General features: G+C 44.9%; 3 protein-coding genes across 11 annotated transcripts in view; 1 reads left to right on the top strand and 2 right to left on the bottom strand.

Annotated features, from left to right (window-relative positions):
• Nucleotides 1-8,422: 8,422 nt before the first annotated feature.
• On the bottom strand, nucleotides 8,423-9,858 carry LOC128261978 (phenoloxidase-activating factor 1-like). Its single transcript, XM_052995973.1, has 2 exons — nucleotides 9,699-9,858; nucleotides 8,423-9,499 (listed from the first exon to the last, which is right to left on the bottom strand). The coding sequence occupies exons 1-2, from the start codon at nucleotides 9,754-9,756 to the stop codon at nucleotides 8,634-8,636; spliced, it is 924 nt and encodes a 307-aa protein (XP_052851933.1). The 5' UTR covers nucleotides 9,757-9,858; the 3' UTR covers nucleotides 8,423-8,633.
• Nucleotides 9,859-13,009: 3,151 nt separating this feature from the next.
• The window catches only part of LOC128261968 (bridge-like lipid transfer protein family member 1), a 29,648-nt gene continuing 14,861 nt past the window's right edge, over nucleotides 13,010-27,796 (bottom strand). For 2 of the 9 annotated variants that reach the window (XM_052995952.1, XM_052995956.1), the window contains 14 exons: nucleotides 27,170-27,506; nucleotides 25,898-27,112; nucleotides 25,643-25,807; nucleotides 25,331-25,583; nucleotides 24,652-24,760; nucleotides 24,436-24,551; nucleotides 23,593-24,381; nucleotides 22,659-23,523; nucleotides 21,977-22,592; nucleotides 18,477-19,436; nucleotides 14,739-18,417; nucleotides 14,472-14,672; nucleotides 14,288-14,418; nucleotides 13,010-14,228 (listed from right to left, as the gene is read on the bottom strand). In XM_052995952.1, coding sequence (XP_052851912.1) covers nucleotides 13,482-14,228; nucleotides 14,288-14,418; nucleotides 14,472-14,672; nucleotides 14,739-18,417; nucleotides 18,477-19,436; nucleotides 21,977-22,592; nucleotides 22,659-23,523; nucleotides 23,593-24,381; nucleotides 24,436-24,551; nucleotides 24,652-24,760; nucleotides 25,331-25,583; nucleotides 25,643-25,807; nucleotides 25,898-27,112; nucleotides 27,170-27,506 — 10,183 coding nt within the window. In that variant the 3' untranslated portion in view covers nucleotides 13,010-13,481. The remainder of the gene's footprint in view (nucleotides 14,229-14,287; nucleotides 14,419-14,471; nucleotides 14,673-14,738; nucleotides 18,418-18,476; nucleotides 19,437-21,976; nucleotides 22,593-22,658; nucleotides 23,524-23,592; nucleotides 24,382-24,435; nucleotides 24,552-24,651; nucleotides 24,761-25,330; nucleotides 25,584-25,642; nucleotides 25,808-25,897; nucleotides 27,113-27,169; nucleotides 27,507-27,796) is intronic. The other 7 variants (XM_052995955.1, XM_052995959.1, XM_052995953.1 and 4 more) reach the window with 5 other exon arrangements.
• On the top strand, nucleotides 19,665-21,975 carry LOC128261971 (xaa-Pro aminopeptidase ApepP). Its single transcript, XM_052995968.1, has 2 exons — nucleotides 19,665-19,803; nucleotides 19,931-21,975. Exon 2 carries the CDS (start codon nucleotides 19,947-19,949, stop codon nucleotides 21,789-21,791), a length of 1,845 nt encoding a protein of 614 aa, XP_052851928.1. The 5' UTR covers nucleotides 19,665-19,803; nucleotides 19,931-19,946; the 3' UTR covers nucleotides 21,792-21,975.

The following is a 27,796-nucleotide window of genomic DNA, read 5'->3' as shown; positions in this document are numbered from 1 at the left end:
ACTTTAAGTCACTGCAATTTTTCTTACCCAAAAATGTAGTAATCCCCATCGATGTAACTGGCTAGTTGGTTCCGCCCCTTCAGACGCATTTCAGGGATCACCTTGTTACCTTTCAACCGAAATGAGAAGAAGAAATCCAAGTGAGCCGGACTAATAATGCCAAACTATCCTGAAAATGGCGAATGGCAGGGCACATAAAAGCCAAGTGTGTGTTCTTTTTTGCCCGTTTATCCGATTTTCCATTGTATTTCGAGTACACGGCAAATGGGTTACACATAAAATCAAATAAATGAGCGGCAATTCGGTGAAGGACTCGCATTTTTATTTTGAACTCTGCTCAAAGCTCTCTTGTATAATTGTGTGTTGTTATTGGTTGGTGATTTTTATGGTTATTTTAACAATAATGGTCATTCAAGGGGGCGTTGGGAGGCGTGTCGATTTCAATTTTATTGAGTTGCAAAATAGAAGCGACAGAGATGGAAATTACAAAAAAAAATATATTAGACTATCGAGTAGTTGTGTGCAAAACGGAAGACAAAAGGCATAACAAGAGCTTGTAATGATGCCGCAAAGAAATAACAATAGTAACCATCATATTTTTGACAAGTCGACATTCTAACATCCATTAATTGTAAATTCATTAGATATGTTGAAATAAATATATTTTTTTATCAATAAAGACAATAAAAATATCATATTTAATATAATGAAGAAATAATAATAATAATAAAAGCCTCATTTAAAATAACAATGTAAAAACCTTTAAATTATAAGCCTCACTTTGGTATGTGTTGTATTTTTTACCCAAATACTCATTTCAAACAACCATTTCAACAAAATGGTAGAAAACTAAATGGAACAAAAGCATAACTAAGATTTCCTATTTCAGTTAACAATTTGATAACGGCAACTGGTTTTTCTGTCAGCCGAGCGACAAACGAGCGTTTCTCTAGTTTTTGCACTGTTTGTTTGTGTTCAAGCATTCAAGTGACTAAATGTGTATTATTTACTCTGTACACTGGAAATCAAGTATACGTCACGGTGGTAGATGTATATTTGTACATAATTGTTTGGAAAAAACAAAAAAACTTTGGTAGGTGCATAAATATATCGCAATAAATTGATGAAATTATTATAAAATATTTTACTCCTTAGAATGATTTACTTCCAAAAGTTTTACTAGAAACCCATTGCCATTTACTATTTATAAAGAATACTGCAAAAAAAAAAAAAATGTTTTGCCAAGTGCAGTTTTCATCATCATGCATTCAGGCATAACAAACAATGGGCCAGCAGCAATATGCTGTAAAAAGGCAAGAGGCAGACTGAACGCATTGCTCGACTTCATCCGAGCTGTAATTTTTCTTTGTGATTCGCCTTGTTTTACTTCCTTTTACTTGCATTTCTGGGCTTTAGCTTGGCCCTGCTCAGTCGGCTGGCAAACGATGACAAAAATCAAAGAACTGAAACGTATTCATTTGGGAAACGTATATTAGCAAGCAATTAGTACCCACACTCCTCTGTTTTATAAACTTCCTGATTACAAACAAGCAAAGGCAATTAACGCTGAAAATTCAGACAAGAGCACTACCAAGATGGAATTTTTTAGAACTAAAAATTGAAAAGGTATAGCACAAAAGTGTCAAGTGATTCAAAAATATTTTATACAACGTATTGTTTCCTTAACATAAATATTTAAATAAAATACTATATGTATTAAACTTTAATCATGGGACTTGGTATTCCCAATTTTATTAAATTCTTACCACTGCTGTAAAAAAAACTTTAAAGTAACTATGTATTTATTGTACTTATATACAACGTTTTTTTGCAACTAAAAATGCATCTTTGTAATTTGATTTAAGGGGATAAGGTATATTTTAAAAGTAACTATTCCACCTGTAGAGTATTAAATGGGGCAACAGGAAAAGGGTACCGATCCTGAACTCGTTAAGTTTAAAAATTGTTGCCTTACACGCAGTTTGCTGCTCTCAGCTTTTCCGTGTTTTTCTTTCTTCCACTTCCACTTCCTCCTTTGTTTAATTTTTCCCTACTTTTTTTTGGCGTACACACAATTGTCATTTATCACTTTTTATTGATTGCCGTGAATTTATCAATATCCGCTCTTGCCGAGAACAACGACAGGAGTTGGCCGCGGTGAGTGGTTGTAAGGATTCGCCATTTCCCTCTCGTTGGCATGTACCCACGTAACAATTTTTAATGCCTTTCAGTGGAGTTTTTCTTCGTTTTTTTTTTCTTCTGCTCTCCTCTTATTCAAGGCATGAAATTGATGCGCTCCCTACATGGGAGTCACGGTGCGAGGGTATAATATTTAATGTGATTATTTTGAACATTTTTATTGGTTAAGCGTAAGCCGGATATCGGTCATGATATGAAGAAACGCGGAGTGACGTGAACAGGTGCATTTATTATCCGCGAGTGGGCCAAGAAAACTCACCTCGGTTATTTATAGCACCGTTCGTGAATGAAAAGGAAACGCCAATGTCAGGGGAAAGTGCTAAAAAAGGTTTGCTTACAATGAATTGGCCATGAATGATAGCTAAAATTTACAGTACATTAAAAGGACCTTGAATTATGTAAATTATTTGTAAAAGGTAATGCGAATTAAGAAATGTACCACATTTTATATACATATATAAATTTTGTAGTAACTTCCAACGAATTGTGCACTTTAATTAAAAGATAAATGACATTTAGAGCCCCCTGTTGACTAAATGGCTTAAAACTGAGCGCATTAACGTGTTCAACAATCGCCGCTTACAACTGATTTGGGTGGCCGAGCGCATTATCGTAATGCCGATTAGCATTATGTTGCCGCACATAAGCTTTTCTCCTTTTTCACGGGGAAGGGGGCTCGTAAAAAACCCCGACCTCATATCAACAATGCTCATTTACCCCTTAACCGAATTGGAATGTCCCAAGCCTAACCCTTTGTCCACAATGGCAGCTTAAGTCAGACGAAATCCTAAGGACTTTGCGCTAAGACCCGACTCGCATGCAATTTGGCCAAATGTATTACATTCAATTTGAATACTAAGCCGCTTACCAACACTAAAAGTTTGATGTGCGCACAATAAACAGGATTTTTGGTTACAATTAGCATGTAAGCTTGGCCAAAACGGTTGGCAAAATGGCTCACCAAATGGCGGGTGGAAAAAGGTCAACTCGAGGTTGACTTGGGCACTGACTTCGCCCAAACCAGCGCAATTAACACAAAGGGAACTTCGAGTGTATATCTGAATGTATATACATATACATTTGCGGGTAGATCCTTTGAGTGCAAGGAGGCGGAAAGAGCGGCGAAAAGAAACGGATACTTATTTAAAATTTATGTAGCGTAATTACAAGCGATTTAACCCGTTGCCAAAGGGCCACAGAAACGGAACCTTTCTCCTTTTTTCCCCTTTTTTTCTCGAGTTGTTGGTAGCCTTGCATCAAATTAAAAATGTGAAAATAAAAAATAAAATAGAAAAACCCGCTTTTGGGTGGTGCCAGACTTAATGGCGTTAGTGTGTAGGGGACAATTGCGGTCGGTGAGTGGAAAAACTTGTGCATAATCTTTATCGAAAACAATCTCATACGCTTGAGTGGTATAACCTTTTGGTGGGCACCTTTAATTAGTCGAATGGACTCCCCGGGGGGCAGGATAATGATGCGGATAAAACAGCTGGAGTTTTTTTTTTTGGAGGGAGCGAAAAAGGTGCTTAGGGATTATCATAGGTAATAGTTTTTGATCTCCTTAGTTTTTCTACTTCATTTTTGAGCCAATTTTAAGATGGCTTAAACACAAATAAAATCCAAATTTTTTTTATTATTCGGATTTAAGTAAAGAAAATCAACATATTTGATTAAAGATGTGTTTTATTATTTCAGTACATTTTTCTCTGCGATTTTTATTTCCACTGTGGGTTTGTCTTACAAATACACTGTGATGGGTTAGATTTATGGCACTGGAAGCTCTTTAATTACACCTTGCGGCTTGTGTTAAGCCAAATCTGGGCAGTTCTCTGCTCTCCATTTGCCGGTGGATCTGCCTGCTTTGTGTATAATTTAATTAGTGACACCCACGCAGTCTGCGTAGAGCCACAGTTGGAGCGGTGTGTCTTTGGCCTAATGATTTTCATGTCTCGGCATACTAATTTTTCTCCAGGTCGCTCCGCTCCACCTCTTTCCCGACAGCGACTGCCCGCTCCATCCCTATCGTCCTGGTGGTCCTGGGCTAAGTTATGGCGGCTCATTACACCGTCGGCATAAAGAAATTACTCACCATTTGATGCTCGAATTTATTGCGTGAGGTTGTCAAGGGAGTGGCCCCCGCAAAAAAAAAGGAGGGGAAGATAACGAGATTCAAATCGAATGCTGATTAATGCGTCATGCAAATTGAAACTGAAGTGATATCGTCTTTCACGGCCAGAGAGGCTTGTTAATGCGCCCTGTCAAATGGTTGACAATTTGCTACATTTCGCTCGAATTCAAGTGGGTGGCAAATTATACAGGCGAATCTGTTGCAAGTGAATGGGTAAAGCCGTGATTTTCCAGCATCCTATTTCTCACAGCCAGTTTTTTTATACATTTAACTACATGTGTGGCTAACATCGTTTCAAATCAAGCACTATAAAGAGAGATGCGCTTTTTTACTACTTGAAAATCACATATATTCGACATACAAAAAACGATTATTATTAGGAAAGAAAATAAACTAAAAATAGAATATTTATTGCTTAACAAATGAATTAGTTTTCTTAACTAATAAATAGCTAGAAATCTAGCTAAAAATATTGGTCCAAATTAAACCTAAGCTTTAACCTAAATGTTTTCGCACAAAAACTTGATTTATACAATGTTTGTTTAAAGAAAAGTTTTTAGTTTTTAAATTTAACTAATATAAATATTAATTTCACAAAGAAAAGCTTAAAATATTTGTTAAAAAAGAGAAATATAATTAATAAACAAAAATTAATTTAATGAACTAGTCTTATAAATAATTTACTAAAACCAATTTTCCTCCCACACTTTTATATTTAATCAGCTCCGTAATTATGCTATAAAACTCTTAAATGTTGATTAACGCCTTTACTTGGGTCACTCAATTCGTGATAAGATAGTCGGCCCGGGCATTAATACTTTTGATTTAATAATTACGCATCGCATAAATTAATCTGCGAGAGGTCGCGCCCGGACATAAACAACGCGGTAAGCCGGAGGATCCGAAGGATATCCCAATCCTTGGACCCCGGCCATGAATAAATTCCTGAGGCGGCGCACAGTTCGCCTTCGGTTATCAGTCAAGTCGAGTCGTAAAAGCCGCACAGCACAGCCTCAAACTCTCGAGACCAGAAAGCTTGTAATCTTAATTATATATTACAAAGTGTTGGGGTTTTCGGATGGATGCGGAGACGGAGGCGGCTCGGTCTCGCCCGTTTTGTCGTGAAAAATAAGCAGGAAATGAATGAATTTTTCAGTGGCATAATCCCGAAATGTGCCAATGTGTTGCCACACCCACACCCACACCCACACCCACACCCACCTCCGCACCCGCCCCCCTTCAAACCGCAATCCAGCAAACCATCTTAGAACCTAAAGACGCACGACCGCCCCCCTTCGCAACACTCTTGGCAGCCTCAACCCCCATTCCTAGCACTTGTCATAAAATATTGTCTGGTCGGGAAAAGAAAAACTTTTTCAATGCCCTGCCCCAAGACGACAAAACGTAAACACACTGAGAAAATAACCGTAAGGTTTCTGAATCATGCAATTTTGTTAACAACTTTTTATGCTAAGTATACAAAATTTTATACACATATTAATAATAAGCCATGCACGATTTTTAGATCTTGTATATATCAATGTGAGATATTTATATGGTTTTCTCATTTATTTGCAATTTGTATTGATTTGTATGACTTCAGGGAGTAATGTAGACAAATATGTAATGTTTTATATTTAATGCGAAATTTAACAGAGTTGTGAAAAATTTTTTGGATTTTTGAAATACATCACTCACCAAAATATTACAAACTTATTATAAATTGTTATAGAACTAAATTTCATCAAAATTTTTCGAAGTGCATCCCCTCTCTAGACCACCCGCTGCGTAGCAACCCCACCCACTAAATCACCCCCTCTTCTAGAGCCAGACATTGAAGTGTATAAGAATAAGTGTTGGGATTAGGCGCTTGACTTGAAAATTTTATAAAACAAAATTTTTGCATAAGCTCTGCTGGGGCTGCCTTCCAAAAAAACAAGGGAAGGGTGGTTTTGTTGGTTAGCAGAGTTAAGCGCGTTAGCTGTTCAAGGATTTAATGGAAAATCGCGTTGGAGTTCGCCCGCTGAGGAAAAAGCAGAGTGCAGCCACTTGGGATGGAGTGGAAAAGTGGGCGAAGGGCGGAGCAGGAAAAGCGGATGAAAATGGGAACTGGCAACGGGGTAAATCACGCATTTAATTCCGAAACATTTAACAGTTTATTTTTTGCCGGCTCTTATCTAATATTTTACAAACCATTTATATGATGATTAGCGTAAAGTGTTTTTGGTAAAAGGAGTCGGGACGGGAAAATGAGCAAAAAATTGGACCAGACTTAGGAAAAATATACTGCTTTAGAAGTCGAAAGCAGTTTTATAAAATGTATATTAAAAGTAAAAAAAAAAGTTTATTGGCTTACACAACATTTTAAAATTGAAAAGCTTTTTAGAATCTTATTGACGCCATGTTTTTTATTCACTTTTAAAGTTCTTAGCTTAGACTTACCTTTTTTATCGCAATTTTAAAATGTAAAACTTAGGCACTGAAATTTGTTAATGTGCATTATTTAATAAATACAAAAATGTGTATAATAATCTTGTATAAAAGTTAAAATATTTTCCATTAAGCGCATTTATGTAATGTTGAACATAAATAAATGCATAACTTTCTTTTCTTTCGTCAGTTGGGGAGCATTATAAATAATTGCACACTTTTTTTCGCCGGCAGAAAGCGGACGTCACGCCCCGGACCATGGAAATTAAGTGAAAAATTACAAGGCAACAAATAATTATACACTTTGCCCCTGCACTTGAGGCTGCCACACACTGCGGCTGGATGCGTGTTAAATGGAGGTGGGTGGCGGTGTATGGCGGTGTATGGTGGGTGGTGGGTGGTCTAGAAGTGGACTGGTCGCGGAGGTCACACAATGGCATTTGTGCTTGCATAATTATGAAATTACTCTGCCACAGTCAAGTGGCGAAATTCTTGTGTGTGCACTTCCTCATCCCAGTTCCACTTCTCCAGGGATTCTCCTTTCATTTCTTGGCCTTCTTTTGTGCAATTTTACGAACAGCATTAAGATATTTCATGGCAAAATAAATATTCAGTAAAAATTATAATATATTAAGTTAGCTACATTATTTTTTTGAGGTCAGCTAATATTTTTGAAGTTATTTGGCCAAAATTCTTTTATAATTGTTTTAATCCTTTAAGAGATCTTGAATATATAATTATAGATTCTTTTGGTAGCTGGTAGCTGGTAGCTGGCAAAGATATACTTAATTTCAACAATTACAAAAATTATCTTAATTAGGATTTACTTTTAAGGTAAATAAAGTAAGTGGATCCGTTTATGAAGGGTGTACGCTTCTTTATAAGGAAAGGAAAGTCATGTCATTGTTCATGGGAATTTTGTATGATCTTTCTTAAAAGTTAACCCTTCCGCAAAACTCTTTAGAATCCATCTCTTGCTTAGATTCTTTTCCAACTTTTCCTTTCCATGGTTAATGCTCACTTTTAATTCCCCACTCCGTTTGCCACCGCTCATTAGTCTTACAAACTATGCACATGCGAACCTTCGCCATTGTCCTGCCATTCCGCACTCCTCATCCTCCTGGAAACTGCGACTCCTTCTGCTTCTGCTCCTGCTCCTGCTGCGACTACCATCGTGATCACCATGAATGGCCGGCACATCCTGTTGCCGGGACCCAGACGACGGCATTCAAGGACTGCTACGCTATGGAATAATCCCTTTTTATGAATGAGTCGCGGTGCCATTTGCATATTAACGGCTTGTAGCCCTAATATGTGCACACTCCTGACCCTTGGCCCCCAAACTGCCACGCCCCCCTCTCTCCACTGTATTTGCATAATAATTTAATGGTTGGCTGCAGTGGAAAAGGAATAGGAAGGGCCAACACCAGAGTAAAAGCCATTGTTGCCGGCCAAGTAGCAGGCCATTAACGGAAGTAAAAGCCTCCGACCAGACAGCCAAAAATATATCTACCGTTTTGGTCCTCTCTCTGACGTTTCTTATTTTATAAAATATTTGAAAATGGATAAAGGTCTTAATTTAGTTTTGTATTTAAGTATCACTGGTTTTGATTTTTTTTAAATAAAATATTATATTAATAGGGAATCAAAAAAGGTATTTTAAATTCTCCCTTTATATGGGTAAACATAAGTTATTTCCAAAGACACATGAGACATCAATTTATTTTAGAATTGATTATGGAAAACAAAATTATGCGAGTTGGTTTTTCCAATGACATTAACAAAAGTTACTCAAAAGCTCTAGCTGAAATAATGGTAATCGATGTGTGCTTGAGTTTATTAGAAGCTTTTCAATTATCACGACTCAATCAAGAGTTCACTCAGCGGTTAGATTTGAGTGCATGTTTTTCAAAATCCACTTCCTGAATGGCGCTATGCGTAACACTGCGAATGTATCGCGATCCGCGTCAGGCAGTGAAATGATACCGCTCGATATTCCGATGAGGTAAAAGTTTTTAGGTTTTCCGTCCACCACCTCGATTCCCATTAGCGGTGATCCGGGATAAAAGTTGTCGTGCTTGTCTCGCACTGCACACAGATTATTCTCGGACAGCTGGACAGGGATCATTTTTTTCGAGGTGCAGTACTGAAAACTGGCCGTGTGCACCGTCACCTTTTGCCGCCAGTCGTCGTCCTCCCTCACCCGCCATCCAGCCGATGCCGGAATCTTGAATCCCGCCATTTCCAGTCGCTGTCCGACTTGGTTGGCCTCATCGCCATCCGCAGGTGGCAGGCAGATGGGCTGCAAGTAGTCCGTGAGTTCCACGCTCCGCACAAGCTTGGCTAGGGCGATGTCGTACTGAAGGAAGCCCGGACTCGGATGTCTGCGGTGTCGCGGATGGACAACCAGCTCCTCGATGTCCACCTGATGCTTAGGCGGAACGCAGAACCCACCTCGATTCGGACGACAAACACCCAGATGAACGGGATTGTAGACTCGCCAGGTCCCGAGCTCCATAAACGTGGGTACGCCCGAATCCCCATCCATTGCACAGTGGGCGGGAAGGATCGCATAACGTTGGCTGACCAGTACCGAAAGGCATTTAAACTCCGCTCTGGAGTCTCTTGATTCCCCGTGCCCAACGCGACCAATCCAGGTGTACTCATCCGCTTCGGTCACCTTCTTGCCATTGTAGAGGTCGCTTTCCCGCACCATTCCACACTCATGCTGCCCGCGAATTGCTATAAAATTAATGCATTTTAACTTCATTCAGTTGTAAAAAGATGATAGAAATAGCTTTGCTTTGTTTATAACACTGTGCTACATTCGGAAAATACTGTTCGAGATTTGATAAAGCCCGCTTGGATTTCAAAAACTTTAACGAATTGACAAACTATTTGAATAAACACTAATGTTTAAGTCACTAAACTTTTAACTTACGCGATAATATGTTAAATAATGCCCAGAATAAAAAATATACTTGACTGCCGCCAAACATATTGCTGTAAGCTTTAATCTTAAGTGAATCTCAATCGGTCGATTGAACAGGTTTATGTGGGTTATCAAAGCTTTTACTCAGAAAATTTGTTGCGCTGAGAAGCTGTATACTGAGATTAAACTGCGTTTTGATCTGAAAGTATGATAGTTTATTCTGGTCTAGCAAAAACTTTTAAAACACCTAGAAATATGTAAATATGAGGGTATTTTCAAAGTTTTCAAAAGCATTCAAAGTACATGCAATTTATAGGCAATGGTTTAAAGGTACTCAAATAGAAACACAGATCAAACAATCAAAAATTACGCATAAATAGAATGAAAACCCTATACCGTGATTGATTATTTTTAAATATACACTAAAACAGCGATTCTGGCTCTCGAATAGAGTTATTTTTGTTTGAAATTTATTGCAATTTAATCTACTAGCGACCCATTCCGGGGACTCATTCCGGGCACTCATTCCCAATTGGTCGACCCCAGAACATCATTAAATTTGACACTGACCCGTTCCGCCCACAGGCTTTCCTTTTTCCATTTTCCATTTTATTTTATTTATTTCCCATTGACATGGAGTGCGCATAATTGTGCTAAGAGGAATTGCCGCGAGGGCAACAATGGAGGATGGGGAGGAATCTGAGGACACTGGCCACAAAAGTGGCGCATCAAGTGACCAACATTTACATAATTATTAGAAACAGTTAAATGTCCACAAATTGTACACTGGCCGGCTCACAAGGGAGTCATTACTTACATTACTTACATTACTAACTGAGGGGCGCGGATGTGGATGCGGATGCGGATGCCCACGCTATCTGGCAGCCAAATATCTTGACTGTAATTTAGAGACTCCCAGGACGAGGCTCTCATCCTGCTCCTGTTGACGTGCGTGCCTTTGACTATTTAAAATTGTGCGCTTCTCAACAGGACGAGGGCCGAATGCGATGGGGGGGGGGGGGGGGAAATAAAATAAAATGTAATTTTTATTAGGCTTGGTGGTTTTTATTGTCTGCTTTATCGTTCTCACAAGTCCTTGTCTCCGCCGCTTGTCTTGTCTGATATTTGTCTATGGCATGTCCTGGTCATGCCACAAGTCGCACACCCAAACACCCAAACACACACACACACTCACACACAGATAAATAGACTTGGCCACAGGACATGCCCTCTCCTTGGCCCTTTGGAGATATTTTCGGTTTTGTTTCTTGTCTTCTATTTTTTTATGACTTTTTTATTGACTTGATTATTACGATGTTGTTTGTTGTTCTCGGCCAGCCAAAAGTTTTCTTAGGCCCCAGAGCAGAGGAAATTAAAAAATAATTTAGAGCCCGGGGTTCAAGGGTTGTGCGGCATCAATTGCGGAGCACAGCCTGTGCTTGATTGCCGTCGACTGGTCTAATAAATAACACGGGGGAGTTTGGCCCTCGGGAATAAAATAAATTAAATCATTTTGATACCCTGTAATGTTATTCTAGTTATTTAAATTCCTTCTCATTCGTTTAATAATAAGTGGCACAGCTTTAAAACCACCTTGTTCCCATTTTGTAATAAATATTTGTATAAGCCTTAATTTTAAAAGGTCTAAATTTAAGTATGAGTCCACCAGGGATTTGATTTCTAAAGTACAATCTGCCAACATATCCTCTGCTACCCATTGCCTTGTTTTTTTTTTTGCCATCGAAAACATAGACATATCGTATGTGTAAGTACTTGTATATACTATATAGCCAAATGCAAGTGTTTTTTTAAGGGCTCCTCTCATATTTCACAGCACCCAGACAGGAATGCCAACGAAATCAGATGAAGGTACAAAATATGCGATGAGTGTAAATCAAAACTGTGCACACTCAATAAATTGCCAAATAAGAAATAAACAAGAAACAAAAAAAAAAAGCGAAATTTGAAGTTTGGCCAATTAATTGAAAAAAGTGTCCAAGACACCTTGACAACATGTTTCGAGAATTTATGGGGCAGATGCCAAATGAAATACTAGAAGAAAATTCCATGAGTAACTTTCCCCAAGCGTTTTTCGGTGGAAAACTAATAACGAAATGGCTATCGAATGACCAGATAAGATAAGTCCACTGGGTTGTACTGAAATCTACTTGATGCACTGGGGGTCTTAAAGTTACTGTCGTCTTAAAATCTCTTTTGAGAAAGCCATTTAGCTGCTGGCGGTTTAAATTAAGTGCCACCAAAACGTCAAAAGCAACGGAAGCCCACAAAAAATGGAAAGAAAATCAAAACAAGATGAACACAAGCGCACAAAGACCAAAAACCAAGAACCAAAAACCGAGGGGACGCAAAGAAAAGAAACCACAAAGGAAGAGCAAGTCTCATAATTAAAAATTAAGCCATTCGCCTATTAGTTTTAACCCTCATTAACTTTAGATAAACTAATCTCCAAAGTAAACCACTCGCATTCAAAGCCCAAGTTAAACTGACACGACCCTTGCCAAAAGGGGGAATCCCCACGCCAACCCCACCCACTTCTCCGCCCACCCCATAAGGGTTTCAGTTTTTTTTTTATTCCGCCCGCGCCTACAGTGCGTGAAAAGCTCATCAACTGGGGGCAACTGGTTCCTCAGACACCCAACGAAATGATGTAGAAACTGAGCAAAAAAAAAACCCGAACCTAATATGCTAAAAAAAAAGTGGATGGAACCCATCGAGAGCAGCCAGAGAAAGGCAAGATAATTAAAAACGCAACCTTGATGGAAAATGAAATGTTTACAAAGACACTGCCTCAGTCTCGTCCCCCCCCCCCCCCCCCCCAAATAAAAAGAGGCCCAGTGTCAGGCGAAAAGAAAGCGGTGAAAGGAGCCAAGAAAGTCGAGGAAAACATTTGCACTGCTCAGCCAGCGGGACAAAACGAGAACATAAACGGATACGCGCTACGGATGCAAAGTTTACTCGGGCAAAACGAAAAAACAAAACAAAAAACAAAACAAACAAAAAATTCAAAATGGCAAGTAGGAGACCTAGGAAAGTCAAAGGGTCTCAAGCCAGGGCCAGCAGAACGCGGAGGAGCGCCCAAAGTCAGGCCGAAATTAACCATAACGTTTTCTTATTTAGTAATGAGAGAAATAAGGAACCCAAGAATAGTCGCAGCTTTATCCCTAATCACAAAGGATCAAGGACATTGAATAACTAAAACTTTGATTAACTTTTGACTGAAATTCTAATACATTCGAGAAATAAATAAGAAAATTTCTCTTTCCAGTAGGTCAATTTAGTTTTTTGATATTTTGTTACTTTGGTAATTTTGGAAAGTTTATTTACTTTACTAATCGATAGACTTACACGGTTTTTTGTTGTATATAATCATGTATATTCAATTAGAGCTACTTATAGTTTAAACACAATTGCTTTGCTCATTGTTGCATAGTAAATTCTAGAATAACAAAACCGTGTAATGATAGTTACAAAGCGCCAAAATTGAGCAAATTACACGAAGCACTTGACTTTACATCTATAAAAAGAGAATTCACACACACAGATACGCTTAAAAAGTATGGGAACGAGAGCAAACCATTTACATTGTATAAGAAGCTGCCTTATTGGCCAAATAATACCGCGAGTTTCAACTTTAAAGCATTAGTGGTCAACCAGGGTGTTAAACAATAATAAAAAACTTTACACGGGTGAAAAATCTATACATCGCTACTTAAACTAAACCGAACGACTTTGGGTAAATTGTCAATTGTCATAGATGCTTCTCTGCCATGGCTAATTCGTTGGTGGTCGATGGTTCTGCTGTTGCTGTTGTTGTTGTTGCTGTTGCTGTTGTTGCTGCTTGCCACTTCCAGTGGCTCCACCATCCCGCTCCACTTTGTTCTCGCGCACCATCAGCAGCAGTTGCAGCATCATCAGGGCCTGCACCTTGTCCAGCGGATCCATAAAACCGCGCTGCAACCACTTGGGTATGGTGGTGCGTGCATGGCTAAAGCCCAGCTTGTTAAGGATATAGTCGACGCCATATGGCTCAATGGACTTGCCCGCCCACGAGAGTAGTCGCACTGTGGGCTCCAAGTGCCACGTTTGGCACTCAAAGTGCCGCCAGTCGCGCACAAACGATTCGAAATCGAAGCTGGGCGGAGAGTTCTCCTGTTTGATGCCATCGGTGGCATCGCTGGGTGCGCTGGCTGTTGATGGGCCACCAGCTGTCGCTCCGGGCGACAAGGTTGTGGATGATGATGATGATGTGGTGGTGGTGGTGGCGGTCGAAGTCGTCGTCGTCATGTTCGTTGTCGCTGCTCCCGACACGTGGGCGCTGGGAGCATTCGCTAGGCTCGTGTGACTGCCCTGCAGCGGATCCAGACTGCTCTTGCTGGCGCTCATCTGCTTGCCCTGGGCAGTGAGGTTCGTATTGGAGGCGCCCTTCTTCTCCTTGAGTATCTCGTCGGTCAAGTATGGCTTCAGGTTGGCCTTCTGCGAGAGATTCGGTGAAGCGGCCCTCGCCGACTGAGCTCCAATCTGGTGGGTGACATGCGTATATCAATTATAAATTCAAACAAAAAGCCTGCACAACTTACCACCTTCTCCTTTTCCGTCACATAGGAGGTGATGAGATCGTGCAGGAAGAAGAAGGCATCTGCATCAACGGTCACAAAGATGTGGTCATCGAACTCCGTGATGAAGCTGCACAAAACTTCTGGCTTGTTTTCTGCAATTTAACATTACAAAGTAAAAATCAATAACATAGCTAATAGTACTTGCCACTTGGCTCTGGTGTGGTTGGTCCCTGTTTGTGCTCAGTCTTGAAATGTAGCTGCAGGCTGGGCAGGGCAAAGATGACCTCCCGATTGTGGTTGTGCTCCTGCGCCTTGGCCGCACTGCTGCTGCCAGAGGCACGCGTTCGCTCTATGGAATTGGATGCGATCTCCCGCTCGCACTCCAGCATGGGGAAGCGATCCACAGCTAAAAAAAAAAGAATATGACCAGTTTTATTTTACAGATTCCATACAGAACCAGTTGGTAACCCACCATCAATCTCGCTGTTGGCGAACGCGTAGTGGAACCACTCATTGAGCGTCTTGAACTGCGGCGGAAAGATGATGTTCCTGGTGATGCGGCTCACGATTGCCATCGAGTGGTTCTGCTGCTGCTGCACCTCCGTCGTCTGTCCCAGCGAAGAGGTGAGTGTCTGGGTGACCAGCACTTCGTCCTCGCTCTGTCGCGCCTCCGTGGCAAAGTTGATGGACGGGGATCTCAGGCTAAAAAGCGCCCACGACTTGGACTTGAAGTTGATGCCATGGAAGCAGGCCAGCGAGATGTTCTGCCCTCTGAGCTCGACGGTGCCACCTAAAACATTGCCATGGCGTGGCAGACGGGTCACCAGTGAGGGCACCACCAGACCCACGGCCTGAGCCAATGGCTTCTGCCAATGCCGATGGTGCCGTGCGTCCGTGTTTTCGCCAATCAAACCGTGAATTTGTACAGGAGCCATAAGCTCTCCATTCGCCGGCTTCTTCTTAAACTGTTGACGCCTCTTGATGCTGGCCGTACGATCTTGGAGGCGTGGTTCCAAGCTCGAGAACACCCTCTTCGATGACTTAAACTGCTGCGTAAAGAACTCCTCCAGTTTAAAGTACATCTTCAGCAGATCTGCTGTCGTGGACTTGCTAATCATGATCTGCAGTTGGTCCCAGCTAAGATCGCCGTGGATAAAGATCAGCGCTCGGGGTTGATCCTTGCCATGTGAGGGAGCTGCTGCCGCCTGCGAGGCAGTGCGCCACTCGTCCTTCATGGCAGCAGAGAAGCTGCTGATCCGCGTCATCAGCACCGAAGTGCCCATGTAGTCTAGTCTCAGCTCCAGCGCCATAAAACTCAGACCCAAGGTGTGGTAGGGCTCCATGCCCGCCTCCTCTTTGATGTGGAATCGCTTGTTGATCTTGTTGACCTCGAAACTGCCACCCACTATGCCACCCTTGGCGTCTAGCGCTGATCCGCCCAGATAGATGCCGGCATACATGTTCTTGTAGCCAGTGCTGCCGATGGAGAGGCGTCCATCCGATTGGAAGTCTTTCGTGAGCCACACAACATTGCCGCACACATTGCCAATGTTCATTTGCACATTTAGCTTGGTGAAATTGACTGCAAATATCACGAGAGTTTCCCAGGCAGTGATTTGGTTCTTCTCCGATGGCGGAGTTCCCGAGGACTCAGCGCTGGAAGACTTGCCCAGGTTCTTCAGTTTTCTTACAGCCCCAAAGTGACCCAGTTGCTGTTGCTGCTGCTGTTGCGTCTGCTGCGCATCAAAGTCCAGGCGCATTTTATCCTTGGCCCTATTGGCATCTTCACTGGGCGTTGGAGTAGCAGGTGGACAGCCAGTAGGTGTTTCTGATCCATTTCCCTGCTGCTGCTGTTGCTGCTGTTGTTGCTGCTGCTGTTGCACACTGAGATCGCCCAGGAAGAGTCTCCTCACGATCCTCCTGCGGTACCAAGCCTTGGGAAAGGCCAGGATCTCCGTCAATCGCCGCATGTCGTACTTAAAACTGGCACTACCAATGTCCACAATGGTAGAGAATCGAATCACGGCCCGTGATTGATCAAGAGATCTCTTGGAGTTGGGCGACGGTTCGATGTAGACCTTTCTGCAGCGCGTAATGTGGAACTTGACAAACTCAACGTTGATGCTCAGCGAATCCTTCCTCTCACTGTCGCTCAACGGTGAGAACTGCGTCTCCTTGGAAGTCTTTTTGCCACCATACGGGTGGAAGATGAACACATTGAAGTCGGCCAGGCAGCCAGTGACACTCAGTCCACCGGTGGGCAACTGCTGCTCAGGATGGGCGTGATTGCCCGCCTGTGCCGAGTTCTCCTCGTCACTGCTACGCTTTGAACTGAACACAATATCCAGACTGGGCAATTGCAGCATGCATTCCACCCTCGAAACTGGCAGACAACTGAATCTGAAGGTAGAGGGTTGCATGTGGAAGTAAACGATAACATCTACGGGAAAAGAGGCATAAGTCACATAGTTGGCAGGCAGTATGTCCAGATTAACAGCTGTATTATGGGAGGGTGTGGGCGGAACACTGGTGGTTTGTCGGGCGGGAATGGGCTCCAGAGTCTGCTCTAGGAATTCCAGAATATGAGGGGATATGATCGTTTCCTCCGGGATACTTTGTAGGGTCATCCAGGCGCAGAGCGTGGCTCGCTTGCTGCCCAAACGGCGACCGTGTGGCACCTGGTCGCCAGTCAATTGCTCCGCCAGAGTTTTCGATTGGTAGTGAAGCTTCACATCTAGGCCTGGTATGTGAAAGATGGTGAGATCGGCCAGCAAAGCGTTGGCATTGTAGCGCAGCTTGCTCTTGTCCCTTTGTCGCCTGGACGGAGTGGGACTGCCCCAATCGTTGCCAATGCTCCGTTCCCGCTTATGGGACTTAACACTAGAGACAGGAACTCCGCCGGCAGCTCCTCCTGATCCACCAGCGTAGCCCTGAGCTCGCTCCTCGCCAGTGTCCTTTGTGTGCAGCACGCATTTGCCAGAGTTGACCAGCACCTTGATGTCCAGTTCAAAATCGATGTTCGGTTCTGGTTGTTTTTGACTATGACCATGCTTGCGTCGCATCTCCACGGAGGTGCCATCAACATCCATTTCGCTGGGCGTGATGTCGCCCCTCCAATCGAGCTCATTATCCGCCGTCTCCGTATCAGTGTCCGCATTGGGAAGCGAAGTCTGGCGCATTGCCTCCGTAAAGGTCACTCTTCCCAGAGCATTAATCCCTCCTCCAATGACAGCTCCTCCTACAGTGTGTTTTAGGGAAGCACTACGGGAGTGACAGGATGCCGGTGTGCTCTGCAGACTGGATATCTCGTCATTGGAGGCAATGGTGTCCAGCCTTCTGCCGACATAGCTTCCGTTGTCCAAGGTTTGGGGAACACCTACACCCGCCACCGAAGATCCCGCTCCAATGTACGAATGCGAACGACCGTAGTTCTTCAGGGATCTTCTCAGCGACGGCCTCTTCCACTTCTGAATCATGTCTCGGCGGAAATACTTGTAGCAGATGGCTTGCAGCTCTTGCAGTCGCCTCTCCTCGTGGGCCACCGTATTATGGGATGCCCCCAGGGTGCGCAGATCGTTGATGATCTTCAGCTGCTCGGCCATCTCCTTCTCCATCATGAAGGAACGCTGCTTGGAATCGATGGTGGGATCGAAAACGAACGCTGGCAAGTTGTCAAAGTCTCCTCTCCTCCGCACAAACGTATCCCTGCAGCTCTGATCCCCTTCATCGCTGTCGGGTGATTCCATTTGGGTGTCATCCTCCTCGAAACCGGTGAGCATGGTGAGCGTGTGTCCCAGGGAACTCAGCTGCTTGCCAATATTCACATCCAAATGGATGTCCACACCCTCCATTTGCCACTTCACATTCAGCAGCCACTTGGCGTTCTCCCCCTTCTTGGCCGCCGTGGTGCGGGAACAGACCTCGAAGGTTCCCTCTGACACCACGCACACGTTCATGATGGGCTCTGCACTGTTGGGCTTCCAGTCATCCAGATTGGTCTCAAAGTCATCGGCAAAACGCAGGCACAGGCCCTGGAACTTGCCCTTGGACACCAATGCACCCGAGTTGCAGGCCGAGATGATTGTGTTCTCCAGGGTGATCACAACAGCACCCTTGGCATCAAAGTCCTGATATGAACGCGAACCAAATGTCTGTAAAACGGATTGATGCTTAGATCATATTTTAATCATAGGTCCAACTGGTTACTTACCGTGGTGTTGACCTGCTTGAGGGGCAGGCAAATGCCCATGTCCTCCACCGTGAGCTGAAGGAATAGCGTGGACAGGTTGGAGCCGGCAATCTGGCCGAATGCAACGCGATCAAAGACCTGCGGATTCTGGCTCTGATGCTGTGCCGAATACTGGCTGAACTGACTGTGCTGGGTGTGTTCATTGCAGAGATTCGCCCTCTTCTCCGCCCAGTACTCATAGGCATTCTTGTAGTTGAGCCACACGAGGATGGCCTTGTCCACGGCAATTGGCTGGACATAGACCAGCGGTCTCTTGAGAGTCAGCAGAATCAGCTCCTTGTCCTCGTTGAGCAGCTCGTCCTGGAAGGCATTCCTCAAGTTGATGGTTGTGTGGAAGAAGGCATACTGCTGGAACTCCGGTTCTGCTTCGTCGAAGATCACGTTTCGTATGATCTGGCCCAGGGATAGATTGAAATCGATGTGCGCCTTAAAGAAGAGCTTCCGGTTGCTCATATCGCCCAAGTTCTTCACGCGATTCGAGAGCTGCAGCTCTAGGATGCCCGTTTCAAAACGAACTGCCGACGAACAGGGTGTGGTGGCCGTCAGCTGGATGCGTTTCATCGAAATGTTAATGGAGAAGAGGATTCGCTTGAGCGAGGACTCCTGCACTGCTCCGGAACTGTCGCCGCTCTCCTCTGTCCACAGGGGCACGGGCTTCTCGCCTCCGTACACCTTCTGCAGCACTTCGTTGATTTCTCGCATAAAAACCTTTTGCACAAAGACCAAATGGTTCAGGAGATCCGTGGTCAGGCAGCGTTCGAACTCCCCGATCTCGGCACTGGCATTCACATAGCCACCTTGGCGCAGCACGATGCCCTCCACGTTCTCCGTGTGATCCTGTCGGTGATCCGGAATGTATTCCGCCAGAACGTGAACAGGTGGCAGGCCAATACAAGCCTCCGATGGCAGATTCATTTCGTTCTAAAGGAGAATGGTAAAAAAAATATCTCATTTTACTGACTTATTTCCTATAAAAAAAAATTTCTAAAAAAAATCTTCATTTGTTAAAGAAAATATTTATTAATTAACAATATACATTAGATAGAAATGATTTTAAAATTCGCGCCCTAATTTAAACTTCACAGCTGTTAGTGTTACCGTATGTTAAAAGCAAGCAAAAAAATACTAAAAGCCAGAAGGCGATAAGATATAAATATGTTGTGTGGGCAGCATTTTTGGCTTGTGATAAGTTGCAAAATTTAATGTGTCATTGCAGAAAGATTAAAAAAAGTAGGCGGCCATAAAATAAATTGCACCCTGTAGTTTAAACAATAGTTTGACAGCCGCTGTGAGTGTGACACTTATATGTGCCCGATTATTTATGTATTTATGGGATAGCGAGAACGCGATTACGTTTGATTGTCTTATCGACTTAAGCTGACTAGAGTTACTGAGTTCTGGGCTTTTTTTCGCAGTTATTTTCCAGTGACAATGAAGCGGAGCACCACCCAGATTCTGGCCAGGCTGAGGGAGCTGATGCTGCGGGCCCAGCCGGGCGATTCCGGCTGCATAGCGGCGTACATAGTGCCCTCGGACGACGCCCACCAGTCGGAGTACCAGTGCCAGCATGACGAGCGGCGCTCCTTTGTCAGCGGATTCGATGGATCCGCGGGCACGGCAGTGGTTACCACCGATTCCGCCCTGCTCTGGACCGACGGGCGGTACTATCAGCAGGCGGAGAAGCAGCTGGACTCCAATTGGGTGCTCATGAAGGACGGGCTGACCACCACGCCCTCGATTGGCGCCTGGCTGGCCAAGAACCTGCCCCGGGGCAGCGCTGTGGGCGTGGATCCCCGGCTGCTCTCGTTCCGCGTCTGGAAACCCATCGAAACGGAGCTCAACGCCGCCGAATGCCAACTGGTGCCCATTGAGAAGAACCTCATCGACGAGGTCTGGGGTGCGGATCAGCCGGCGCAGACTTCCAACCCGATTATCACCCTGAAACTGGAGCATTCCGGCGTGACCATCGCCAAGAAGTGGGAGGTGGTGCGCAAGCAGCTCAAGGACAAGAATGTGGATGCTCTGGTGGTCAGTGCGCTCGACGAGATCGCTTGGTTCTTGAACCTTCGCGGCTCCGATATCGACTTTAACCCCGTGTTCTTTGCCTACTTGATTGTGACCAGCGATGAGCTACTGCTCTGTGTGGACTCCAGCAAACTACCCACTGACTTTGCCCAGCATCAAACGGAGAACAATGTGAAGATCACCATTCTGCCCTACGCCTCGATTGGCTTGGAAATCAGCAAGATTGTGTCGACCAAGGAGTCGAAGATTTGGATTGCGCCGACCAGCAGCTACTATCTAACTGCCCTGATACCCAAATCACGTCGCTTTCAGGAGGTCACGCCCGTCTGCGTTCTAAAGGCCATTAAAAACGATGTGGAGATCGAGGGCTTTGTCAACAGCCACATTCGCGATGGCGTTGCTCTGTGCCAGTACTTCGCCTGGCTGGAGGATCAGGTGAAGAGAGGTGTGCAAGTGGACGAAATGTCTGGTTCCGATAAGCTGGAATCATTCCGTGCGTCGAAGGATAAGTACATGGGCCTAAGCTTCACCACAATCAGTGCTTCAGGGCCAAATGGCTCTGTTATCCACTATCACCCGAAGGAGGAGACCAACAGGAAGATCAACGACACGGAAATCTATCTGTGCGATTCGGGGGCTCAGTATTTGGACGGCACCACGGATGTGACGAGGACCCTGCACTTTGGCGAACCCACCGACTTCCAGCGGGAAGCCTACACTCGTGTGTTGAAGGGCCAACTGAGCTTTGGCTCCACCGTGTTCCCGGCCAAGGTCAAGGGTCAGGTGCTGGACACCCTGGCCCGGAAGGCACTTTGGGACGTGGGACTGGACTACGGCCATGGCACTGGCCACGGAGTGGGTCACTTCCTAAACGTCCACGAAGGTCCCATGGGCGTGGGAATTCGCCTGATGCCCGACGATCCCGGTCTCCAGGCAAACATGTTCATTTCCAATGAGCCTGGCTTCTACCAGGACGGAGAATTCGGCATTCGTGTCGAGGATATTGTGCAAATCGTGCCCGCCGTCCAAGTGGCTCACAATTTTGCCAACCGTGGCGCCCTGACTTTCAAGACAATCACCATGTGCCCGAAGCAAACTAAAATGATCAAAAAGGAGCTGCTATCGGAGGTGGAAGTGAAGCTGCTCAACAGCTACCATCAGCAAGTCTGGGAGACTCTGTCACCGATCTTGTCGCGCGAGGGAGACGAGTTTACTCTAGCCTGGCTCAAGAAGGAAGTTCTGCCAATTTAATTGCTTCCTTAACCCGTTCATTTTCGTCATTCTTATCTAATTATGCTGTCGAAATACTCTTTTCTTCGAGACTACTACTACACTATTACAACTGCTTTTACATATCTTATTTGTGCGTAGACAATCAGTCTGACTGATTAATTTCTACCTTAAAATATTAATTAATAAACGCATTTTAAACTCACCTGAATCTTGGTATTAAAGCTAAGCGTGTGCGTGGGCAGATCAATGACGAACTTCGCCCGCTGGCCGGTCACTCCCATCGAGCTGACGTGGTTCATGCGATACTGGGCCTGCAGCGAGGGCAGCAGAGCCGCATTGATCGACAGACTCTGGAGGAGGACATTAAACTGCATGACAAGCGGCTGGAGCAATCCATTCTGGTGCTGAGCCGTTCCCATCTTCGATTGCGCCAGGTGGGCTGCCCGGCGAGCCGCCTGCTGCGGCTGCTGTTGGGCTCCTGCTCCGCCGGAAACAGTGCGCTCTCGCATTTCGCTGGCCACTCCAGTTCCGCTGCTGGCTCCTCCCGAGTTGCGGGCATGGAACGGGGACTCTGGCTCCTCGGCCGTATGCGTACGCAGAGTGGATCGACCCGAATTACGCTTCACTCTCAGCTCCTGTAGCGTGGAGGACAGTTGCTTAGAGCTTCGCGTCATCATTCCATGGAGAGCAACCGGATGTTGCGGAATGTCTATGTTAACAGCCCCAATCGAAAGCAGCCCACTATTCTTATCCTTTCCCCGTTTGGAGAGGCTAGAATAAAGAGTCTGGCTTTTGCCCACCGTCACCTTCACCACGGTCCTGAAATACGTAACAAAAGGTAATAAGTTATAAGATATAATTGGCATAAAGCAATATGAAACCTACTGTTGACTAGGAGCAACTCCCTCGAGCAGGACAATCATGGCTCGTCCCACTTGGCCAGTAAGCGAGCACTCCAAGGACACAGGACGAGCTTTCTTTCTCCACGTGGCCGTGCTGTTCAACGTGGTAATCTCCGACTCCAGCTTGAGGCCAGAGAGCGTGGCCAGCAGTCGAGTTTTGTGAATCTTGGCCACCCCGAAGACAATCAGACGCGTTCGCTCATGGGAGGGTGCATCCACCAGCAGCATTTCGCGGTGCTGAGGCAGCGGCGTTGGAGCACTGGCCAAGTCATCCTCGTCGTGGGCAAAACCGGCGGGCTTGCTCTTGTGCTCGTTCATGGAGCTCCTCTGCACCACCGTCTTGGTCTCCGGCATTGTGCCGTACAACTCCAACAGGTGGTAAATGGTCTTCCAGCAGTTGGGCGTCTCCAGCATCGGCGCCATCGTTGGCATTCCCGCCTTGGTCAGTGTGTTCTGGTAATCCCCACTGACGCTGGTGGCACAGGCTCCATTAAGCGAGGCCTTCGACTCCGTCGACATTTTGAGAATGTTCTGTTCGTGGAGCGACATGGTAGGACTGTCTCTCAGAGGCGATGAACTGGACTCGTTCAGATTCGTGTAGCCCAGCTTTCCCTTCACCGATTTGCCAGTCGATCGAAGCTTCTGGGCGAAACTCTGAGGCCTGTTCTTCGCATTTGGAGACGGAGTAAGTTGGATGATGGGTGCCACGCCTCCAGGACGCGGTCTTGCCAGCATTGTTGTGGGCATTGTTTCGTTGAATTTGTCATATCGTTCGTCCGAGTAGTTCTCAACATGCCCAAAGCGTTCCGACACCGAGTTAAACGGCAGGATGTCTGTGGGCTCGGATGCTGTAATAAAGAAAAGGTAATTCAGTGATTTGTTGATACATAAATATATAATATATATAAGTTCCTTACCCAAACTGCACTCATCTTTGGTCTGGCTTTTTTTGCTCAGCTCTGGATGGTCGTGGAACTCGTTCTGGGCATCTTTTACATTCTGATACATATTGCATATCTGATGGAGCAGTCTCAACAGCGGCATATTAACCTGCTGCGATATAAATCTAACATTCAGACTGAAATTGATCACGGTACTGGTGTGCTTCTTCAGCTGGCGACGCGACATATAGATGACATTCTGGCGAGCCTGATCCACCATGCCATCGGACATTTTCAGCACTTCCAACTCCACACCCACTCGCTCGCACAAGAACAATGGATGTTCCATCATTATAGAGGCTCTGCCACCATTTGATTTTTTGTTCAGCTTGGCTGGCTTCTGGGCCGAATTCTTCTTGTCACCCGCCTCGCTGACCACAATGTCCACCCGAATGGAATCAAAAGTTCCGATCAGGGACAGATTGGTGCCAAAGTTTTCCAGCGATGAAATGTCCGCATTGGAGAACTTGTTGATCATCTGCTGGGGCATCACACCCAAGCAAGTAAGCAATGGTTCAAAGATCAGATGAGCATCCAACAGTTTGATGGAATCCTGCATGATGCCACTGCGTGATTGTCCTGCTTGCCCGTGCATTTTCGGCGGAGCGGGACGGGCGTTTTCCTTCTCGGCAAAGTGTTTCTTCTTGTTATCCTGCTGCTTGGCCATCCAAAAGTACAAATCCTCCTTGTGGTTCTCGGCACCCAGCCAGAACTTATTCACCGAGTTTGTAGAGCTCAACGAACCCTCCTGCAAAGCTCCATATTCTGTGTCCAAGTAATAATATTAAATAATTTCCAGGCAAAATTAGATATACATACCGAATTCTGGAACCTGTTTTTCCACTAGCCCGGAAATAATGGGCAACATTTGAATGCTGGAACGAGATGAATTGCCATGTGAATAATTCGATGCTTTGCTGTGCACTTTATTTAGGCTGATGCACACGAATGTTTGTTGAAGAAAAGAACAGATCACGAGCATGACATTAATTAGATGTGCTAATGGGCATAAGCATGCAGACATTTAAAACTTACCCGCGTCGGGGGTGGTGTATATTCGGCGATGTGGAAGTCGAACGCTGAGAGGTGGTTCCATGGATTCCGGTTTCATGACCATATGAAGCGCCCCCGTACTGATTGTTTTCTATAGAGGAAATTCAGCGAAGAGTCGTAAATAAAGGAACGTTATGCATTTTAATCAAGCACTCTTCAAGAAAGCACTCTTCTTGGGAAGTTATACACTAAACGAAATAAGATATTTACAAATAAATCGCAGTAAATTCGTAGGCAAAAGAATTATTCGTTTAGTGTACAACATACTTAGGTATAATTTTGGTTCCATAGATATAGATATAGAAATAGCCAGAAAGGATAGAAGAGTTGTAGTATTGTTCTGTGGTATAATGCAAACGCAAAGCATCAAACAATATGAAGTGGTGAACACTCAAAGCGGTGGATAACATTTGTGTGGAGTATTTAAAGTATTTACAGAGAGAAGAGGAAAAGGAGGAAAATAGAGGGTAGATCAAAGCAACACACACACACACTCGCGGACACAATCTCTGAACTTGGTTAACAAACAAACAATCAACACGTGCAGGAATCGGGAAGGGGGAACAATAGAAAGAGTCTATAACTATACATATAACTAGGTTAAAAGGAGATAACCACCCGCCACAGGCGGCGGGCAGGAGAGCGTTAATCAAAAAAATACCAATGTGAGTTCGATGATGCTGTGTTTGCCCAAGTAATAATGCATTCTCACTCTCTTCCGGATTCTCGCCGACGCCCGCAAAGGCGCCCATTTCAACATCACCTTCGCACTCGTCGATCTCCGCCTCCTCCTCGTTTTGCGGGAACGAAAAGGTCACGTTGATGGGTCGGGCCAGCTTGTTCTTGTACTGGTGCTCAAAGAGAATGGGATTGTAAAGCGTATTCTTCCACTGTCGACTCAGCACAATGATGCCCTGCAAGGGAATGGCAAACGAATTATATTTAGGTCATATTTGTAGGGAAAGATACTCACCTGTCGCAGAGTGTTCAGATGTGGAACGTCGTGTTGCTTGAAGATCGGCTCAATCCGCTGAACACCCTCGTCCAGGACCAACTTCTGCATAATGTAGCACAGCTGGCAACTGGGATCCTCCTGTAGCGTCTTGGACAGCAGCGTATAGTTGTTGGCATAGCGACTCTGCGGATAAAGTCAGAAATATATCAGTATAAATTCCGTTCATGGTCTGGTTTGTTTTAAATGTTTAACAAGTCTAGAAACCTCTTGTACCTCTTTTGTTACCTTCTTGATCTTCGGGTTTCTCTGGATCTTCTCGTTATCCATGGCCTCCGCCATGAGACAAGCTGCCACTGCCGTCTGCCTTGTGTGGAGGGCCTTCATCAGGGATACGATCTTCATGGCCAGACGATTGCTGGGATTCATCCATGCCGTGATTGCCGGCGAGGCAGTGCTCAAAAGGTTCCAATCCAGTCGCGTCAGATCGATCTTGCGGGTAATGGGCACGCAAGGTGGGGCAGCGAAGTTGAACCAAACCGCTTTCAGCTCAATCACGCAGGAGGAAGTCTTATCTGTTTCTTTGACATTGGACAGAACCTTGTCGTAGTCATCCTTGGAGTTGTTTCCTGCTGCTGCAGTGGGTTTCTGAGCTCCTGCCGCGATGTTTGCTGTACTGGTTCCCTTTTCCACATCTTCATCAGGTGGTTTGGGTGTGGACTTTCTTTGTTCAGCCGCAGAGGAGCTATCCGCCGCAATATTGCTGTCCGAAGCAGGTTGGAACTTCTCCTTGGGAGTTTTGGGAGTGGGAGGCTTCTTAGTTATCAGTCTCCAGGCAGCCTCAGCCTTTGAAGTGGCTCCGCCATCTCCGGCAGCTGTTGCCCCATCACCCTGACCCACCAGATCATTGAGATTAAAGCCTCCGGTGGTGGTGCCACCCGCTGCACCAGCTCCCGCCATTTCGGCCAGCTCCTCCTTGCTGTTCTCTGACTTTTCGAAGTGCGATCGCTTCACGATCTTCACACCCACGCCCTCCAAGCCACACTCGAACATAATGTAGCCAATGCTTTCGATGCCCGTGCTCTCCGGCATCTTAAGGCACTCAAACAGCACTTTGCTCTTGTGTTCCGGAATGGCGGTGACGATGATGGGCGAGTCCTGGGCGCAGGATTGGCCCTCGGTCTTCAGGCGTCGCAGCTGCGCATGGGCCCTCCCAATGTCCAGAGTGATTACCAGCTCCTCCAACTGCTTTTCCGATGTCTCGATGAGAATGGGTTCTCCCTGGACATTGTCAGGTCGAGTCTGTGAAGAGAGATGCGCCAACAGTGCGCGAGTGCCCTTCATGATGCCACCCTTTTTGTTGCTGCTGCCCGACTGCACTGTTTGCTGGATATACACGTTGTGCATTGAGGCGCGCGTCGTCTTGCCCAGGTGAAACTTTGTGGAGATACCCTCCATGTAAAAGGTGAGCAGAGAGACGCAGCTCAGATCCTGTAGAGAATATTCGTTTTAATATGAACACCATTACTTCTTGCTTGGAATCCTTACTTGCACATTATCCAACGCCGCCACTGAAATGACCTCCTCCACAATGGAGGATTGCAGCATGGTAATGCTGACTTTCGGCAGCACAATCAATCCCTGAGTCTTGGTCGAGATACTCTCCTCGTAGACATCGCTGAGGAATGAATCTCCGGGTCCTTGGAGGTGTCTTTCCGTTGTGGATCGCTTGGAGTTGGAGTGCACCTGCGACCAGTAGCTGAGGCTCTGGTCCCGCTTAAGGATGTTGTCGTTGTTAACCTTGGCGATACAGGACGTGTGGATGAAGTTCACCACCGAGAGCAGGTGCATCGATTGGATTGTTGGGACGGCGGCCTCCACCATTCTGGAAATTAAATAAAAATAAAATAAATTAGAAAATAGTCATTGGTTATAATCAATAATTATAAATTAATTATTATTGCTATTATCAAGTTAATATGTTATCCTTTCCTTAATTTTTTTTAATAAAAAGACAATATTGTTTTAATCGGAAAGAATGTTAAAAGTTGATTGAAAAATTAACTTAAAGTCTCTTCTTTTTAAAGACGATTTTTACCTACAAATAAGTTAAGTTTCTTTAATGGCACTTTGTTATTACAAAGCTTTCAAAAATTATTATTTTATTTTATTTTT

Source organism: Drosophila gunungcola, unplaced genomic scaffold, assembly GCF_025200985.1.
Source record: "Drosophila gunungcola strain Sukarami unplaced genomic scaffold, Dgunungcola_SK_2 000001F, whole genome shotgun sequence".
NCBI lineage: Eukaryota > Metazoa > Arthropoda > Insecta > Diptera > Drosophilidae > Drosophila > Drosophila gunungcola.
This window is presented reverse-complemented; position numbering and strand designations above follow the sequence as displayed.

What these genes read in the sequence shown, in the direction of transcription:
- LOC128261978 (XM_052995973.1), bottom strand. Translation starts at nt 9,756, where the DNA reads ATGTTTGGCGGCAGTCAAGTATATTTTTTATTCTGGGCATTATTTAAC. An exon ending in ATTATTTAACATATTATCGC is followed by an intron (nt 9,500 to 9,698) that starts GTAAGTTAAAAG and finishes TTAATTTTATAG; the next exon opens with CAATTCGCGGGCAGCATGAG.
- LOC128261971 (XM_052995968.1), top strand. Translation starts at nt 19,947, where the DNA reads ATGAAGCGGAGCACCACCCAGATTCTGGCCAGGCTGAGGGAGCTGATG.